Raw genomic sequence first — 20,841 nt, 5'->3', positions numbered from 1 at the left:
TTTTTTTTTTCCCATTACAAATTCTGATACTTGACACTGTATTGGTCAGTAACAAGTACCACTACTAACCCTGTATGGATGCAAAATTATTGCTGGCATTGTTGTATGGTACGGCTCAGGTTAAACCCTAAAACTAGTGGGACTTTCCAGTGTAAAATATTGCCAAGTTGCTGACATTGTGAAGTCAACGTTAAACTATTCACTGGAAATCAATTCATCTTCATTGCATCATAGTTGCCAGCGGCTGAACAGTGCATCTTGCTGTTTAGGCTACTGTTTTGGAACCGCGAAGAGAACTGATTTCCACGAAAACTGCTGCTTATACAAGTTCCTTATTAAATCACCCTGTATCGGATCGATGCATAAACTTGTGTACTTGCTGATTGGGTTGAGCTGAGTTCTCGGATAAATAGCGTATTCGGTACAGATAATACACTTTTTTATGAGTATCAACCGAGTAAAATGTGTCAATATCTGCAATGAAGGAAAATCGTCAATAAAGCTCAATCCTGAGATCATTCTGTAAATAGTTTTCTGATAAATAATTAATACAGCAACTTCTGATCAATTTCAGGCTTCAATAGCAACTTCTGGTTCAGTCCCACCCATTTCCAGTTTTAGCCACACCCACTTCTGGTTAAATCCCACCATTTCCGAGTACAGATACAGATACCAATTAGTTGGTTGAACAGATACACATAATGGTGAACTCGCTCATCCCTACTCGCCAATACCAGAGCCAGCATTGTAAGCAACATCGAAGGCATTTCCGATATTGGTAAAGGAACAACTCTACACAAAACCCAGATGTGCAGATGTGGGAGTTAATTTCTAAATCCCGAAGACAGCCCGTAATACCAGTCCCGTGCAAACAGGGCTTTAGAACAGACAGTGACATACTGAATGTTATAATGTTTTTGCGAATAAAAAGCAGCGGGTTTTCCGTGTACCAGCCAACACAGATCAAATCAGTTCTTCTCACTGGGACTTCCTCTCCTCAAGCTGGCAGTGACTGTTTAATTTTATTTTGAAAATCTCCTGTTGTTCTGGCTTTGTTGACCCGTACATTAAGTGTCTGGGGGTGAGGTCTGTGAAAGTGTAAAGCGCAGGAAAAATCCTCCAATAAGGCATTTTTTCTTTTCTGTTCATTATACATTACTTTCTATACGACCGAAAGAAAAGGAAGTTCAAGAATCCTTTCAAGATAAAACATTTCACAAAGATCAGGGGGAGCTGTTTTTTTCTTCAAATGTTTTACACCAGGAGCAGTTTTACATTAAAAGTGTCTTTCGTTAATAACCCAACAGACCTGTATATGGGGGTTTCCTTGTGTCGTCACGGTGACCATTTTGGCATCAAAGAATAAGGGAGACCTCTTGGCCCTCGATGGTGTCCTGCATAGAGCTTATGAGGCATCAGGTGGTCATAGTTCAAGTGTGTAAGAGTGTAAGAGTGTGAGTGTGTGTGTAAGTGTACTATGTCTGGGCCAGCTGAAGTTCTTCCAGTCCATGTTTGCCCATGTGATATCTGGCCAAGTCTTTTCTGGTCACAAGTCCAATCACCTGCAGTGGGTCACAACAATCAGCGTCATCATCATAATGGCACTTGATTCATTACATGTTATTTTAATCAACAGATGAGGAGGTGTTCCTGTGAAGATCAAAAGCACACAGAGAAATGAAAGTAGGGCATTCAGAGATAGACACACAAACACACACTCTTACCCTGTTTTCATCATCCACCACGACCAGGTGTCTGAGGCCCAGCGCTCTGAACAGCTTAAACACACGAGGCAGAGATGTTTCCTGCAGACAGACCACCTCATTTTAGTCCAACTACATTCACTTGTACACAACTTTTATACAAACCTTTAAAAAAGGGTTTAACAGAGGGAAACAAAAACAGAAAAAAGACCGCAACACTAAAAACTTAATGGTGTGTTCATACCTAAGGCAAAGTGAATTTTCCAGTAACTGCAACTGAGAAATATCCGTCCCTAACAGCTGTGCTAACAGTTGTGCTTACTAACTGGAAAGGCAGCTAATGGCTAACTTTGCTGTAAAGTACAACCTATAGCTGGAATGAAGTGATGTGAGCACGGAAACTAAAGTGAACCGAGAGGGCAACACGTTTTATTAACGTTTACTTTCCACAATAAAAGACCAACTTAAATGACTAAATTATTACAGCTTACACAAGTCTCAAATACACATTTTCAGAACTTACCAGGTAGTCCTATGGCTTCACTCACTAATTACTAAGACCTCTCTTTGTTTGTCCTGTCTCTGTACAGTACTGACGTTGGGTCGTAGAGCTCCCACAGATAGCAACACCATTTGTCCTCCATTTCTGATTCTCGGTAACGTCAGGAGAATCTCAACTAGATCTCAATGCTAATAGGCTTTTGCGACACAGTGTCGCAAAAGTTGAAAAATGTCAACCCGCACAGATACAGTGAATTTGTAATCTCACCGCACGAAATGCTCGCTTCACATTCACTGTGTGCACACCCCATAAATTTAATAAAACAAACAATAACCGTACTAAAGATAAACAGAACAATAAAAGACGGTGGAACATGCAAAGTTTTTTAATATTTGTAAATATCTTTATTTTTTTTTTACTTTTATTTGACTATTATTATTATTATTATAAATTATTACCTGTGGTACAGTGTAAGGCGTTGCGTTCATGAACTCCGTGAGGTCCATCATACACTCCCTCTCGTCCTGGGAGACGTGAATGCTCTGGATCGGGGGGAAGCGGGGATAGGCGTCCCTGAAGTCCTTCAGCTGGAGCTTCCTCTGCGTCAGCCGGGACCGGGCCAACTCCACAAACACCTGCCAGGACGGAGCAGGAACAGACACTGACTGACTCCATTCAAATCATCACAACACAGATGAACATCTTTTTTTCTATCGCTGATGTTACCTTGTGCTTGAGGAGAACGATGAGCTGAGAGCGGAGGATGAGGCCGCAGAGCTTCGCTGGCTGAATGACAGAGAAGAACAAAGGTTTCATTAATAAAAGACAGTTTCTATTTGCCTTGAAGCTACATCCCATTCTGGTACACTATTATCTGTGTGTAATATTCTTCAGTGCCAGTCATCCTGAAAGTACTCTGATGACATGCCTGAAGTTGCAATGTACCATCTATACTGCGGTTATTCCCCAGTCTGACCCACACAGTGGGAATTGGCCTTTTCCATTCAACTCTGGACTTGATACGAGGAGGAAGTGGGCAGTAGGAGCAGCCATAGCTTCCTCAAACAGGTCCTGCGTCAGCATTGCATTCTGATTAGGGGTGTCTGAAACCAAGACTGAAACCGTAGAAGTGTACACCCTCGGTACCTAACCCGCTGCCACTGTGACCGCTGCAGCCCGTTGAGTTCTCATTAGGCTACGTTAAAAGGCAGAAGTCTCAGGACAGCTTCTAATGAACCTGAGACTGCAGATGTCCTGGGCACAATCAAGTCAGCAGTCAAGGAACTAGTGATGTGCGCGTCCGCACACAAGTTGGATCCAGCTAGAAAATTTAACTTTGGGCGAAAAACCATTGTTTAGAGTTAAGTTATTAATAACTTAGAGAAACACTGCATACAACAGTCCACCTTCCACCTTCTCTTATATTTGCCTTGAAGCTTCATCCCATTCTGGTACAAGAACATCTGTCTATAACCTCCCTCAGTGCCAGTCATCCTGAAAGTACTCTGACTATGCGCCTCAAGCTGTGGTGTACCATCTATACTGCTGTTATTTCCCAGTTTGACCCAGACAGTGGGAACTGTCCTTTTCCATTCAACAGTGGACTTGATATGAGGAGGAAGTGGGATCTTGCCCTCTCTCAAATACACACACACAAATGAAGCCGCTACGTCAGTTTTGAACAAACTGGACAGAATATTTTGGCTAAAAGAAGAACAAACAACTCCACTTAAAGCTTTCTTGAGAAGAAATGTGTTTTGCGTACTTCAAACAGGATTCGGCAGAAGTTCAATACACCAACTCATATCAGCTCATCTATGCACACTGTTGTCTGTTTACATTTTTCTCATGCTCAAGTGTTGTTTATTTCCTTTTGGCTTTCTGCCAAGTCCAGCCGTACTGGGCTTTGACTGGCAATCTATACTGGCGGACGTGGTTACTGGTCGCTCAGTTCACAACTGTGATGTCAGGGTAGTCATTTTTTGTTCCTTTTAAAAGCTCCACTGCACGTCCACTAGAATTATCTCAACATGACCTCACACATTGTCAGGCACTTGCACAAATCAAGCCCCAAAATACAAGTTTTCAATGCACCATCTAGTAAATACATTTTAACTATGGATAAATTCAAAAATATAATCCTTGAAGCCAGTTCATTGCTCTATAAAAAACAACCAAACTCAATTAAAAAGCAGAACCCAAGCCATCATGCCATACCTCATCACCAGCAGTGACCTGCACGACGACTGGGAAGCCGTTGTGATTGGTGGACGTGTTGCTAAGGGTGTCCACGATGGTTCCCACCTTCTCTATCCTGTTCAAACAGGTGACTGGAGAACTCATCACCTCTCTGCATGTGGAGGAGAAACAGAGGGAGAGGGGGAACAGTGAGGATAAAAGAGGTGAAACAAAGAGAACAGGAAAATCAGAGAGTGAGAAAAAATAAAAGTGCAAGTCAAATTGAACTGAATATAATTTAATAATCATCCCATCAACATGGCTGTCACTCTGAGCCACCCACAGAAGGAGAGGAACTTACCTGGCGGTCAACCAGTGGGAGGTGGCAGGAGCCTCCCAGTGCAGGAAGGGAACACTCTGCAGCTTGATGTGGATATCATACAGACCCTGAAACAGAAAGAAACAGATTACAGTCTCTGCCTGTGCCTTAATATGCTAACTACAGTATGCACTATATACTTATCTTTGTATCTTTTTTTAGGGTTATTATACAAGCAATTGACATACTTGACTGCTTGACGTTTACTCACCTCCACAAAATAGTCTCCCACTATCTTGGCAGTCATGAGGACGAGCATGATAGGAAGACCATATGTGACATTTCCTGTAGCCTCCACCATGATGACAGTCAAACTGAGAGTCATCCTCACAATGCCACCTGTGAGGAGCAGTGCATCATAACAAAACATTTATCTTTCATCTTAGTCTGGATTTAACAGAAGAGATTTATAAATATAGATTATTTAAAAAGACAATTCCTGAGTATTGATAGCTCTCTACAGGTTGGTCATTTGTCACTGTGATTGGTCATAAAATTACTATGGTTCATTTCTTATTTCCTGTTAAGCAATAAAGACAAACTCAAATAACACCAACAAGGTAAAGAAAGTTACTTACCTAACTGAGCTGCAGCTCCAATCAGGGCATATTTACCAGGGTCTGCCCAGATCTAACAACACAGACAGCAAAGTCAAGCAGTAAGTCACAGTAGTCAAATCCACAGGGAAAAATCTATAAAAACAGCCGTGGCACAGGGTGATGCATTCCTGATCTAATCATGTACGTCTTGAGTTTAAGCTGGAGTGCAGAACTTAACATAAACAAACGTGCTTTACAATCAAGTCCATGCCAAATGAGTTCATACAATGCTGATTTAGCCTTTCGCTGCCAGGGAAAGCTCTCTGTATTTCACAGTATACCAGAGCTGTGGTGTCTGTGGTGACTTTCTCACACTGGTGAATTGGAAGTGATGTATTTTACATCAATCAGCCAGATTAAAAGGAGGCAGGAATCACGTTGGAAAATACTGAGAACGGTCTGTAGCTGTTTTAGTCTTTTGCTCATATGAATAATTTTTTTACACACATTTACCTCATTATTTAAACTTTGGCCATGTTTGATATGAACATCTGATGTTGTAATATAATATATGTGACAGACAGTAATGAAAAGCACAACAGGCCCCTTTAATTCAACTATAATATGGTCTGTTTTTATATGGGAACTGAAAAGTGTTGTTTTGTCCTCATCGATAATACACACACACTGACCGAGCCAGTAGATGTGATGGAGGCCAACAGTATCCCACACAGTCTTCCCCAGGCTGCTCCTATTAGCAGAGATGGGATGAAGACTCCAGCGGACACCGCCAGGCCGTACGTCCAACACGCCAGGAAGAAATAAGTCAGGGTGAACAAACCCAGGGTCAATGGGTTGTAGGTTCCTTTCAAGAGAGATGGATGATAAGTGAACACATTAATGTTTGCAGTTTTATACATCATGATCCAGTTTCCCTCCACTCGGGCCCATGTGCAAAATAAAAGGGAAGAGAAATGGCTTTTGCACATCATGTTTGTACATAATTATTTTTAGCAAGCTTGCCCTTACTGACAGCTTTTACCTGGCTGGTTGTGGAAGAGACTGCGCACACTTCTCTCAGGAGTGTTGAAGAAGGCCGTTGCCATGGAGTTATACTCCCCATCTGCACAGAACAACTGAGAGAGAGACAGAAAATGATAAGAGTGACGCAACAAGGGAAGGAAGCAGAGACACAAAGAGCCTTCCTTCCTCTTTTTGTGTTGTTGTTGAAGCTTTTACATGCCATCCACCAGCTGTTAGGCAGTTCAAAACAAGGCTTTAAGACAGATAAGAATTAGTGAAGGACTGCCAGCATTTGGTGTTGTCGTGTATCAGTGGTTCAAAGTGCAAGAAATGTAAACATGATGCCCTGAGGTTTAATCTTCGTCACAACTTCGTCACATGCCACTCCCATCTCTCTCCAAACATTTCTTCTCTCCTTATTCTCTCTGATAAGATGAGGACGTTCCCCCAACCAAGCTAACCAAGATGTAGCATTTATTATTCAAATCTATTTAGTATTGCCACTACTATTGTCACATGTAACAGTTGGTCTTTGTGGTAGGCTGTCTGTCCATTGTGATTGGATAGCTGGGTAAAAAGTGAGTGATGAGCATAGTTTTTTTGTTTTTACCCAACGTTTTGAAACTCCTGGTGACCTGGCAAAAATATTAAACGTGCAGCGCTCAGCACAGACTAAACACTGAACACCTCATTATACTGCTGATGTTTATAGCAGAATATAAATACGCAGCGTTCTCATTGCATAATTTAACAAAACAAAACAAAACAAAAAACACTTTTCTTGAGGCACAGTTGCAGCGGCACTTGTTGCCATCTTTTATTTTGATCTGTGATGACTCATTCTGACTGTTTACCATTTGTTTTGTTTTGTTTTTTGTCTTGTTTGTACTCCATACCACAATTGTGGTGAAGAGTTAATAAATATGACTATGACTATGACTTCTACCTGTTGTTATTTTTCTGACATAGTAGGCGTTCTTCTTCCTTTGGCATTTAACGGTAGACTAGAACATTTGTAATCATTAAGAGCCATATACATGCCGCATCTGTAACTGCCTAGAACATAAGAGGTCGGGCATTGAGCGCTACTCTTGTGCCTAATGTGTGCCAACTTTCAAAGGCGTGGAGGAAGGCTGCGTCTGAGGTTCCTAAGCGACCATAACCAGCACCATACAATGGCCTTCTTACCAGAAATACTGAGTACAGAGCTGATCTTCTTACAGGAGTTGCTTTATACCTGTGTATGAGGCCAAAAATATTGTCTGTGAGAGATGTAAAGCTCTGGCAGTCCTCCTCAAAATGATCAACTTTTCCATATTTATCACAGACTGATATTTATGGAAAAGGGAAAGGATATCTGCCAGCTGTGATTGGTTGTTCCTCGTCACGTGACATGCAGTGCACACCGCTGCGTTACAAAAGGTGATCTCTGTACATCTCAAGGCACAGCTGTCGCAACCTGAAAAATAGGCGCTCGGGAATGTGTGCGTGCCGCAACGGCAGCTCTGGCATTTAAGCACTCCTGTCACACATCTACAACGCAGACAATGAATTTGAGGGCGCAACCAATGTGGCATGTGTACGGCCCCTTATGCTGCCCCGTCAGTTGAGATATTTCACTCAACAAAACAAATGCCAACCTCATGGTGAAAGAGATCATGAAAGTTTGTAGGATTCATCCTCTGGGGAACATGAAAGTCAGATACGTTGTACTCTTCTGAGATCCTTTGGCAGTATTGCTCTCATGGTGTTAACACTGGCAAAGCTTATTGAACTGAAACTGTTCTGTCTAACAAAACAGGAAGCACCAAGATTCACTGTGAGAAGGGCTCATCTTATGTGATTCTGCACTTGTGTCGGCCTAATTTGCTCAATCATGCTCATTAAAATGTCCATTTTGACGCCGTAAAGATAAGTGACTGTGCTTTTGACACCACGTAACTGTGACTTCCACAGCTTTATTACAGGTCATCATATAAACCAAGAAAAGTTGGAAGGGTATTGTTTTCAGACTGCTGACGTGTGTGTGTGTGTGTGTGTGTGTGTGTGTACCTGCAGTGGGTACTCCTCAGTGTGCTCTGGCCCCAGAGGCTGACAGTCATTGGAGAAGTAGATCATGGTGAATGATACTGCTGCGGTCACTGCAGCAACCAACATGGCCTCCATCACTTGTAAACAAGGGCGATGAACATACCTGTAACACACACACACACACACACACACACACACACACACAAGATGGCACTTAAGTTAGACATTTTCAAATCCCACACATAATGAACTTAATTGACCAGAAACTTCCAAAATGTTGACGCATTGTCAACCTCAGTTTGGACTTTCCCAAATGACGAGGAAACACTGAGCGAAATAAAAACAACTGACTGGAAAACAAGCGTCTCTGCCAAATCTGCCACTTCATGCCTTGAGGCGATGCGGCTCTATAAATGCCAAGCGGCATCCAATTATTGTGAGGAAATGTGACACAAATACAGACTTTATCCTTGTGCTTACTCACTGTGTCAGCTGACAGGAGTATTTTTAGAAGCAGCACAGCCCAGATGTGTACAGAACATCAAATACCAGATATGTCATTTTACTGATTGCCAGTAACGCTGACCAAAGTTACACAAACACCACATTACATGTGTATTTGATGGACTGTTTAATAAAGGCTTTGTGTGCACCCAACTTGACATTTACATGTTTATGTAACCCAGAGTTTCTAACACACACACACACACACACACACATATATAGAGTGTCACTCTGCTGGCTGTAAAGCCTTAGGGCTGCTGTGAAACTGCACCTACTTAGGGCAACAAAGTTTATCTTCGGCGTGTCGGTAACCAATTCAGCCAATTTAACTGAGGCTGAGATCAATGCAGTGCCACTGTCACTGATAATAGTCAAGGACTAAAATGTTTGCTGCTGTTTTTAATCACTTTTTATTATGACTTCTAGACTTTAAGCCCTCTTCTTTTTTGCATGGACGTTTTGAATAAATTGTGAACACTTTTTTTGTGGCTGTCCAGCTCAGTTGAATTGGTGTGCAGTATTTCTTCTGCCATACTCTGCTGGCCGTACTCATATTTTGAGAAAATACTAGTACTTAGGAATCGTATATATTTAAAGAGCATTTTTATTACAAAAAATAAAATGACATAAAGAGTGATTTATTGTCATCATAGTTTTTTAAAGAAGAAAGATGAGAAAAGGCTCAATGCACTCACTCATGATTAAACCTTTTTAAGGCTGGGTGCTGGATTCTTAGTCACCGTAATCACACAATAAAGAACAAGACAGTACTCCAATTTGAATTTTTTACAGTGACACAGACATTTCGGGCAAGACGCTCTTCTCCAGTGTGTATTCTTGCATCATGACACTGCAAGAATACACACTGAAAAAACGTCCGTGTGGCGAGATAAAAAATTCATATTAAAGTCCTGTCCTGTTCTTTACTTTAAAAGAAAGATATATCAATTTAAATTCGATGTCAATGTGCATCTGCATGCTTTAGTTACCATCGTAAAATTAGCTTTTTCTGACTTTGTCAGAGTTTGTAATTTATTGTCATACACTGTTGAGGAACAACCTCAAACTTTCTTTAAAAAAATGTGGTACCTCTTCCAAAAAAAAAAAAAGAAGCTATTTTTGCTTTACCACTAATCCCTGTAAAATTAAAAAAAACAAACTTTGCCACAGCTTGCCGTATGCACGTGTACCACTCAGCTCCAGACACGGAAGCACAAAACACAGAAATCTTAGCAGAAGTATTCTCCCCGACCAGCCAGATTATACCTGTTCTTACTCTGCCACTATTTTTAAACACCTCAGTCACAAGACGCTGACCTTATGAGAAACTGTTTAAATGCTCATCTGAAAACTTCCTCATCTTGCACTCCACCCTGTCTTTGACAGGCAGCAGTAAAGCTTTGGTGCCAACATGTGTTTGTTTTTCTTGGCACACTACGAAAACAAAGCAATTCTTTATGTTGTTCGTCACCTGACCCTTTGTTGAAGTTGGTGACAATTTGTTTTTTACTTATACGTATGTGATTGGTTTTTTAAAGCTCACCTGATCCTGAAGATGGTCAGCCAGTAATTGAGAACGTTGAACAGAGCTCCCAGCAATCCACCTGCACGAGACATAAACACATCAGCTGTCAGATTTTCAAACAGTAACCACATCACAAATACTCCTCTTCTTCTTCTAGTTATTACTGTTAATCATGGCCTCCACCCATTCATACAAGACTCCACAACACCCTGTGAATAACGGAACATATTTCCAGAAACATAGGAGTTTTTACCTATAGCTCCCATAGCGATGAACAAGGGAATCTCATAGAGGTTATAGGCCACACTCTGAAAAAAAGAGTACAACATGTCATCATTTACGCTGACTAACAGACAAAAAACAAAGCTGGAAAAACACACAATGTATAATAGAAATTTCTCACATCGCTCTCAAAGCGCCCAAAGTTGATGAGACCGGGGTTGGAAAGGTCTCCTGTATTGTTGTGGTAGACACTGAGGAAGAAGTTCAGGGTGAAGGTTGAGATCATGGAGGCAAAGAACTGCGGGTGACAAAGAAAGACAGGAAATGGTTTGCTGGTATTCAGGATTCAAACCTCTTGATTTGATTTATTTGACTATATTACATGACTGTTGACAATACATTTTTGATAGGGCTATACCAGGACAATGTGACTTACTATCCTCCACGTCAACATCTGGTTCCAGAAAGAAGCGCCCTCCTCCAGAGAGAATAGAACGCCACCTGTCGACCAAACAAACAAAATCACAGTCGAGAACCACAGACGCATGTTAACTCAATAACCCCTTTGATCCACTGATGACATGCTAGCTGGCACCGTCACACGACATCCTCCACACAGTGTGTCGATTGATTAGTGCGCAGCAGGAACTGAACAGTTACTGAGTTCACGCAAGTTCAACTGGAAGCAGTCTTTTCACGTGGCGGTAACAAATAAACTGAGACATACTTGGTGAAGTATTCCCACACTACAAGTGAAAGAAAAGCCTCTGTATGTTTAAGGCTGTGTTTTACCAAAAGCTTTACTATCACAACAAGCAAGTCAGGTGATTACGCCCTAAGAAGCATATTTATCAGGACTGAGAACTGAGACGGACAGAGACAAGGAGTGAGTGCTGGGACGTGTGTGTGTGTGTGTTTAAGGGAGAGAAAGGGGAAGAGAAGGCAGACTACTGCACACAATGTTTCTGTAAGTTATTAATAACTTATTAAGAATGCTGCTTTGTTACACAGAGGCTGTACTGACTGCTTCGGCTTGTTGCTGTGATAAAGCAATGCCGTGGCTTTATTGGACCAGGCAAGACTGGCAGTCAGTTTTTCAGAACAGAGAATAAAGCTCACTTTTTAACGATTTAGACTTTAATACTGCCTCAGGCCTTTTGAGGAAAATTAATCCAATGCTTTTTCAGACTTAAAGAAAGTCCTGATGGTGACACAGTCAGTCTGATACAAGTTTCCTCACAGGTGTCTTTCTCTGTAGTTTGGGCATGCAGCCATTATGGTTGGACTGTGGGTTTTATAGCAGCTAAACTGCCCACACAGCTACAGCAGATTAATAACAAAGTGCATGTTTACATTGTGCTCTAGTGTGAGGTTGCTGTGTTTTTACCAACTGGTGCTCCAAAAGCAGCTGAGACTCCGGCAGCGGCTCCAGCAGACACAAAGTCCCTCTTTTCTGTGTCTCTCCGGAAGTATTCAAAGATCTACAAACACAATCACACACCTATTTTTGTACTCAAAACACACTTTAACCATTGACCTGTTTAAAACATCAACAGTGCAAAACATGAACGATGAACAGTCATACTAAGTTTTTCACCTACAAGTCTCATGCAATGGATATGATCTCATTTCAATCTTTGCAGCTATCTGCACTTGCTGCATGCAAGCTGGCGTCTCACAGGCCTAACCACAAACTGACACAAACCACAAAGTGTTTATTTGCTCTTTATGTGTGCCCAAACAGGAGGTTGATACCCAATAAAACATGACTATATTGTTGCAATTTAGCATATATGTGAGGGTTTTATCATTCTGTTATCATTTTAATTATTAAACTTTTCTCATTATGTTTATTTTCTTATTATCTAACCTTGTTCTTTGATATTTTTAAAGCAGGTTTTCTCCTTTATTGCTGCGTATTCCTTGATTCTTGTTTAATTTTGATGTGTAAAGCATTTTGAAAAGTGGCACACAAGTAAAGTTATTTTTTATCCTTTCTCCTCTGCAAACTGCACATAAAGGTTGGCTGCTCCTTTGATTCTCAACGCTTTGAAATGCTCAGACTAGTGAAGACAGTCACCCCAACGCTGACGTGACATTTGCGATCTACACGGAGTAAAACCTCAAAATTGTGCAAAGCATCTTCAGTAGAACAAGTATACAGGGAGTGTTTTCAACAAAATGCTTCCAATTAAAAAGAAAAGTATGACTGTATTCCAATATACTTTCTTCTGTTAAGTAGCCTGAGACACACACACACAGAGTAGAAGCTCACTGCACACACTGACCTTGAAGTCTCTCTTTAAAGAGGTGCTCCTGCCCTGTGAGACCCCTGCAGCTACAACAGCACCAGAGTGAATCATGGGTCCTTCCTGAAGGTTTGTGGGTCAACAAGAGGACAGGTATTGAAATTAGTTTGTAGCAGGACTTGGCAGCTTTAGACAAATTCAATCAGTACAACTGTGAATGCAAATGATCTAAATCAGCTGCAAAACCCTACATTTCCAACTATGAAGGCAAAAAACATCAGTATGTGGTCTGTAAAAGAGGTCTGTAAACGTCTGTAGTAGCCATAATGTGCAGTTGACCCTCACCGACTCCTGACAGCAGCCTTTCAGCTGATAGCTTGATATTTTCTTACCTTTCCGACAGCAAGGCCACCGACCACAGAACAGATAACACCACACACTTTCACCACCAGTGTCTGTGAAGGATAAACACACGTGATAAGAACATGACAGTCCTTCCTGTTCAAAGGAACATGCATAAACTGATGTGTGTGTACGTGTTTTATGTGTCTGTACCTTGAGTCGTACCACCCTGGGAATCTTGACTCCATTTAGGTAACATTTTATCTGAGGAATGCCACTTCCTGCTGCTATGGGCTAGATGAGACAAAGGAGAAAGACAGGAGAGTTAGACTGAAAAAGGAGATGGCAGGTGGTAAATACAGAAACCTACAATATCTATGATATCGAGAACATGACTGGATGTGCTCAGAGAATAATGACAGTGTTTTCATACTCATAATGAAACCTCTCACTTGTTATTGTCACATGAAATGGCATTAACAGTGGGCTTTGTGAGAAAAATATCTGAACCACTTCTTTGATCCGATGGCAGGAAAAGAGAAGCACATCATCTTCATAAATTTTCAGTCTTATGCACTGCTGGAGTCAAAACTGGTGCAGACATGCTGTTGCTTAATTACTTTTCACTTCCACGCCTGTTTGAATGGCGTCTCATTCAGACATGGAAGTGGCACACTTCTTTAAAATCCACTTTCACACTCGAGTAATGTAATCGAACACAGAAAAAAGGAACAAAACTAAAATACAGATTGTGTTTCTAAATTTGAAGTCAAAGGTCACAGTACGTCTCCTTCAGTCTTACCTCGAAAAATGCAACTATGATGGCGCCCAGCATGACGATGGCAGAGTTGAGGACCGCCCAGAGGATGAGAGAGATCGACAGGCCGCCCACCTCTGTAAACTTCTCTATGTCTGTGAGGGGTCAGAGGTCAAGGAAAGATCTGGGAAGTCCTTATAGCACGTGAAATTAGCCAAGTATGGCCACACTGTTTAGAGGCCACCTGTGATGGTTTGGTAGCTATTATGAACGACAGATGGGGCTTTGGTAGACTGGAAGGATGAATAACTATCACCCACCATTCTGTACTCCTTTCTAACAGCAGTTTTTAGGAATCAAGGCTGCGGTAGGCAATTTAATTTTGGCATCACTGGACAAAAATCCCATTGTAAACCCTTGTGCATTTCTTAATTTCAATGTACTGAAAGAACAATAGAATTTTGCACCTCCTCTTGGCTCTGTCTTTGGGCTTTAGAAAATCTACACCGTGAAGGGAGACTTTGCCAATCACAGGACGTTCATACTGGCTGTTCCACAAATGCAGGTGCGGGCTCACGTCCCTTCGCTGGAAGCTTGATTCAGTGGCAGAGAACTCAGTGCAGAAAATGTTGCTTTTCAAGCTCTGGCAAAATCTGCAAAGCAGTGTAGGCAGTTATCAAAATGAGTCTAAAAGAGAGTCTGACAATAAAAGAAATGAAACACGTCAATATGGGAAAATGTTGCTCATAGTTTAGCCTTCTGATAACTGGAGCCAAAGGCTAATGGCTGCAACTTCAAGTTCAGGTTTATGTAGCTAACATTAGCTAGGGCCTTGAATTTGTGTGTCCTCCATCTCACTGCCACTACAGATGACCTCGCCAGGAGGAGAGCAGGTAGCAGCTTTGGAGATGTACCCACAGTCAGCTGTAGCAGCACCCCGAATGCAGTCTCAGGGGGCAAGACAGCCCTATCATCCCCGCTAGATCAGTAAACTTTCTGTTGCTGCCATTGCAAGGGCTAGACTGATGCTGTCTCTGGCTACCAGCCCACTATGCCGAATTCAAACCCCCACAGCTGCCAATTGGAGGTCCGTCTCTTGACGTGCTGCACGCTGTCCTTCCAAAAAAGAAGTCCACAGCAGTGGGGAGCAGGATGAAAGGAGCGTGGGGGGGGGGGGGGGGGGGCTAACGTTAGCTAATTCTTGTCTTATTTGCGATCTGATAAACACAGAGAGCACGAAGCAAGTACTGGCTGAGCGAATGCACTGCATGCAAGTGTACAATAAAATGAGATTAAATAAACTGATGTATGGGAAACAGCGTGCATATGACTGTAATCGTCTGGTGGAAGGGGCTTAGGACGGTTTTCTGTACTGTCCTTGCATAGTAAAGTCCCGCCATTAGGTGCTAACAAGTTGGCCTAGCGAGCACAAAAGTTAAGGATACTCTCTTTGACCACTTGGTATTTGATTCCAGCTAGCTGCTCCACCACAATATCTATAAAACAGGCGATGAGGCCAGTCAGAAAGCCGATTAGACCGCAGACCACCCAGCGACTGATCTCCAGACAGCGGAAACCCTGAAAACACAAGATAAGAAAGGGAAGGAGAGAAGGGCAGGAGATGGAGAGATGAGAGGGCAAGAGCAGAGGAAAAGAAGAAGGAAAATTTATGAGATTATACACAGTGAGACATCAAGGTAGTGCTTCAGGTGCTTCCCACTCCGCTCACCATGTGACTCATCCTCCTTTCCTCCTCCAGAAACAGCTGGTTCTCAATGTTATCATAGTCCAGACTCTGGAATGACACACACATAAAAAATAAATCAGCAAATAAAGATAGATAAGTTTTTATGATCAACACATGACCTAAAAATGTGACAGTTTATATGGCTCGACGTCAGGAAGTTCATAGCAAACCAAAAATATGTTAATACAAAGCTGATTTTGTCAGCTGTTGCCAGTTTCCAGTCTGTTTAAGAAGATTATTGCCCTGTTTGTTGCCCCAACATGCTGTTACAGTGCATGTTCTATACCTGTTACTGACTCATTTTACTGGTTTATTGCGTCTTTTATTTAGCAATACCTGGGTTTTTAAACTCCTTCACATACACGAGACTTAATTTAAAATCAGTCTTGTCCAATGAAATCTGTGGTTTCCAGAATCATCTAATGATCAGCATTCTTACCTCAAATTTAAGTGACAGAAGCTTCTCATTATGAGGGATCTCTTTCGGCCGCCCCCTAAGAGACTCCTGCAGGGGAAAACACAGAGGTCACCACACCAACACCGACTAATAACCTCTGACATTTTGAATCATGTGACGGACCGCAAGGAGCTGGGAACTAAGTTACTGACATCAGATCAGAGTAACAAAACATTTTGGACACAACAGTGGCAATTCAGAAGCATTTTAACAAACACAAGGAACGCATTTCTCAGAAGTCACTTCAAAAGAGAAAGAAGACAGGTTTGACAGACTTTATCCAACGTGGACACTGGAGCATTAATGGTGAAGCGGATGAAAGATGCAGTGACTGTGGAAAAAACACACAGCAGTGTTTCCTCCAGTAAAGGTGGTATAAAAATCTTTGAAACATAACCACAGTGAAGAAGGAGGTAATTCCTATAGGTATGTTTTTTAGTGTTAGTGATTATTCAATGTTGAAGGAAACACTGGTGCATCCTGACATGCATACAAGCCAGCTACAGACAAGTCATAAGTCCTCTATGTGCATGCAGTATGAAGCAGGCCTCGGTCACACAGCTGTGACCCGTCTATGCAGTGACACAATCAGCAGCAATTTAAGCAACTACATGTGACAACTGACCAAAAATACTGTAAACAAACACACTTTTGCTTACAGCAATCATGCAAATCATATGCGTGGCATCACATTCCCATCAGGCTGCGAAAACAGAACTGAATCTGATGGTTTCTGACACTGAGGAAAAAGAATGTGATGTCCTGCTGTGCTATGTGACGGCAAGAAAGCAGCAGTCATATGCTCCTGTACTAGGCTGTCAACACTGACTGTGAACTCAATCTCAAATTCTGTATTTAATTGACTGCTGAATTTATTTTTTTTGGCATTTATGGGAGAATTTAATGAAGTTTTTATTGCCTGATTGAACTTCTTAACTTCCTCTCCTTTGCTCTGAACTCTCACACACATTTCTGGCTTCGGATTGAAAGCAAGAGGGTTTTAATAAGGTCTTCGCTAAACTGTCTGTTGCTCTATTCTTCAATCTTTATCTGTTTGTTTTTCCTCAGACACTAGTGTGTCGGATCAATCGGTTTACAAGACAAACTACTGAATAGTTGAGCGGTCAGGGTCGAGCACATGGCCTGCATCAATTCATCATTTGCGATGCTTCACAGTGGAAACCTTCGGACAGTTTCCAATCACGTGTCTTTCATACACGCTGGATGAGTCAACTGTGACTATTACAGTAGCAGGTCATTTCTGTGTCAAATTCCCCAAGTCAGGCTTAAACTGTATTCAATGGAGGTCTATTCCACGAGTGTGATGCAAAAGAAAAAGATTCTGTCAAGTCATTTTAATGAAAGATGTTCTCGAAAGAATGACTTTGTGTTTCAAAATAATAAGAGACGCATTCAAAAGACTGATTTACTTATCTCAAAGTAATGACGTAGTATTTAAAAATAATGAGAACCTTTCTATGAATACTGACTCAGTATATTTTCTAATTATTTTGAGATACAAACTCATTATTTTAAGATTCTAACTCATTATTTCGATAAGGTTTCTCGTTATTTTGAGATACTAACTTATTATTTTAGAATACTCATTTTTTTTAATAGTTTCTCATTATATATTAAGATACTAAGTCATTATTTTGAGATACTACCTGTTATTTTAATAAAGTTTCTAATTATTTTTGAGATACAAAGTCATTTTTTCTTTTTTTGTCAGTATTTTGATTAAGTTTGCCATGTTTTTGAGATACTTATTCATTATTTCAAGAAACTTTCTCATTATGATGACTTGAAGGGACCTTTTTTGCCCCTTTCATCACACTGGAGGAAATGAGCATCTATAGTATTCAGCAAGGAGCAACTGAGATTGAGTTAAACACAATATTGTCTGAACCCTGAACTTGTATAACTTTAAGACATAACTGATCTCTTCTCCTTGATTTGGTTGAACATATAAGGGTTTATAGTTGCTAAACTCACTACACACTAAGAGAAATGCCACTAAGGGTCTTGATGGAGTGATGATCAATAGGAGCAACAGACACAGAGAGAAAGAGTGCGATAATGTTTCGGACTCGGACTTTACCTCATCTGACGTTATCTCTTCCTCCAAATCCACCGTGCTGAGTCTGCCTATCTGAAATATACTGCCTCCTCCAGACAGCTACAGACACCACAGACAGCAACAGAAATATATATGTATATATATATATATGGCTATGTGGAGCAATTTCCAGGCTTATGTTTTGACTTCACACAGATGTTGATATTCAGATCACCGCAACAGGGACTGCAATGGACACAACACTTTTCTGACCAATGAGAGCTACAAAGCCCTATTAAAGCTGAAATTCTGTTTATTTTATTGATTTAAATGAATCAATAACATATAATCCCTTCAACGTATAATAGGATAACCCTTCTCCATAGTACTTACTAACAAAAGAAGCGCACTTAGTTTACTTCCACCTTCCTCCTGCTGGTGCAGGAGGTAAAGGACCAGTCCTGGTGGCATTGGAGGAAAAAGGAAGTGGGATTTTCCAGTGGGTTTCGATATTAGATGGACAGCACACTTCCCTCAGTCTACAGACAGCAGGTCTGCTATCTCATTATATATATACGACATTAAGTGTTTGATATTATTTTTTAAAAATTTATTCTGCCCTAACACCCTAAAATCAACTTTATACAGGATTGAAATAGTGTCTTTAACAGACAAAAATTACCTGTTGGCCAATGTAACATGACTTTACGTCATTTTCACCCCTTCTTAAGTTAGAACTGACATTAAGCTGCTTACAAAGATGAATTTGCCCTTAATTTACCACCTGACTGCCTTTTCCTGTTTCAATTTAACTAGTGAATAAGCTCAGTAACAAGCGAGTGTAGGGACTAGCTTTTGCAAAGTCCCTGTAATTTGTTATTTTTTTTGTTATTTTTCTATGTAAATTAATCTAATTGCGTGCATGGTGTAAGTAATTTCATGAACACTAATTCAATTTCCTTTCATGCAGCCACATTCCGTCCCAAACAAAGCTTGTTGCATCTGATGCCCCACTGCAAACATACAATCACACGACATGAAAACACCCCCCAAAATGAGCGCTGTGTACGCAGCAATGCATTAAAAATCCATCACAAGCATACATGACCCATGCAGCATATAAAAACATGACTCAACGTAACCTTATACCGGCTAATAAAACCATGACACAGCATATTTTAACGCCGCGAAAGGTACAGGAGCTGTCAGGCTAGCTTAGCCAGCTATGCTAGCTTTAGCTAACGTTACCTGTCTGGAGTGTCGGGGCTGCTCGGAGCCGTTGAGCAGCGGTGTCCCCTCCCCGGCTGCCCCGGACTCCTCGGCCCGGCTGGACCACGACACTTTCTTCGTGATGTTCGCCATGGTGGCCTCCAGTAGCTCGCCGCCCGAACCGTCAGTAATTTATTTCATTAACTGCGGTTGTTGTCTGTTGCTAGCTAACTACTGTTATTCTCCCTCAGCTCCCCATGACCATTCCTGTCACTCGTGACGCTTTGTAAGGCTCGCGTGCATGGCCAAAATATCCGTTAGGCGCGTTGGATGCTGGGAGTGGTAGTTTTACTGTTTATGGGCGAAAACCGAACTATGAATGCAAAGACATGAATGCCAACAGTATGTTCACCACTGGTGCATTAAGTATCCATATCCTTTAAAGAAAGTAGTCTTACTGCGATATATAAAAGAATTTAAGTATTATTAACAAAATGTACTGTAAATTATCTGAAGTAAAGTAGGGGAAAATGCCCCCCTCAAGAACAAATCAATGTTAAATTTAAAAAAAATATTTAGATATAATTTTAGCATGTGCAGGGTGTTGATGCATAAACCAACGTACTGTTGTGAGATATAATTTGGTAGAGTAGCCAATTTCAAGTATCTCAGGTCTTATTCAGGGGTGAGGGTAGAATGGAGCGTGAGATGGATTGGCGGTTTGGTGTGGGTTCGGCAGTGATGCAGGCGCTGCCTGGTGAAGAGGGAGCTGAGCTGGAAGGCAAAGTTTTTGATTTACTGGTCCATCTATGTCCCAACCCTCAGCTCTGGGTAGTGACCAAAAGAATGAGATCGTGGATACAAGCGGTGGAAATGTGTTTCCTCCGTGGGGTGGCTGGGCTCAGCCTTAGAGATAGGGTAAGGAACTCGGAGTAGAGCCGCTGCTCCTTCGCGTCGAAAGGGGTCAGTTGAGGTGGTTCGGGCATCTGATAAGGATGCCTCCTGAGCGTCTCCCGTTGGATATGTTCCGGGCACGTCCCACTGGTAGGAGGCCCGGGACAGACCCAGAATGTGCTGGAGAGATTACATATCTCATCTGGCCTGGGAATGCCTTGGGATCCCCCAGGAGGAGCTGGAAGGTGATGCTGGGGAGAGATGTCTCGGGTGCTTTGCTTGGCCTGCTGCCCCCACGATAAGGACCCAGATAAGCAGATGAAAATGGATGGATGGAACACAAAAATAAAAATCTTATAAAAGGGGATCTTGCCCCTCTGTTACTGGGGCAAGACGCTCCCGCGATCAAAATAAGCCTGGGTCAAACACTAAATGTAATAGGTAATGAGGAATATATCACACTGCATGACTTTTCTGTTGTGATTTGTAGTTTTTGTTGGATGATTTGGTAGTTTTGTATT

The 20,841-nt window shown here is 41.6% G+C and overlaps 1 protein-coding gene across 2 annotated transcripts; it reads right to left on the bottom strand.

Annotated features, from left to right (window-relative positions):
• clcn7 (chloride channel 7) lies at positions 1-19,709 on the bottom strand. Of its 2 annotated transcripts, XM_033645097.2 has the most exons (25): positions 19,466-19,709; positions 18,260-18,337; positions 16,141-16,206; positions 15,684-15,749; positions 15,400-15,532; positions 14,000-14,109; positions 13,411-13,491; positions 13,248-13,310; positions 12,895-12,978; positions 11,994-12,087; positions 11,043-11,107; positions 10,788-10,904; positions 10,638-10,692; positions 10,403-10,463; positions 8,377-8,518; positions 6,344-6,437; positions 5,994-6,166; positions 5,341-5,392; positions 4,974-5,101; positions 4,745-4,830; positions 4,423-4,555; positions 2,932-2,991; positions 2,664-2,840; positions 1,725-1,805; positions 1-1,562 (listed from the first exon to the last, which is right to left on the bottom strand). In XM_033645097.2, exons 1-25 carry the CDS (start codon positions 19,577-19,579, stop codon positions 1,476-1,478), a joined length of 2,400 nt encoding a protein of 799 aa, XP_033500988.1. In that variant the 5' UTR covers positions 19,580-19,709; the 3' UTR covers positions 1-1,475. The 2 variants fall into 2 exon arrangements, with proteins under 2 accessions (XP_033500988.1, XP_033500989.1); XM_033645098.2 differs by lacking the exon at positions 18,260-18,337.
• Positions 19,710-20,841: the final 1,132 nt, after the last annotated feature.

This window comes from Epinephelus lanceolatus, chromosome 18 (genome assembly GCF_041903045.1).
Source record: "Epinephelus lanceolatus isolate andai-2023 chromosome 18, ASM4190304v1, whole genome shotgun sequence".
Classification (NCBI taxonomy): Eukaryota; Metazoa; Chordata; class Actinopteri; order Perciformes; family Serranidae; genus Epinephelus; species Epinephelus lanceolatus.
Note: the sequence above shows the minus strand (reverse complement) of the source record. Positions and strands in the feature narration are given on the sequence as shown.

Bases quoted from the DNA above. Each gene is read 5' to 3' on its own strand.
- clcn7 (XM_033645097.2), bottom strand. From the start codon at position 19,579: ATGGCGAACATCACGAAGAAAGTGTCGTGGTCCAGCCGGGCCGAGGAG. The intron at 18,338-19,465 runs GTAACGTTAGCT...TGGTGTCTGTAG, and splicing joins AGCCCCGACACTCCAGACAG to CTGTCTGGAGGAGGCAGTAT. The intron at 16,207-18,259 runs GTAAAGTCCGAG...TTTCCCCTGCAG, and splicing joins AAGAGATAACGTCAGATGAG to GAGTCTCTTAGGGGGCGGCC.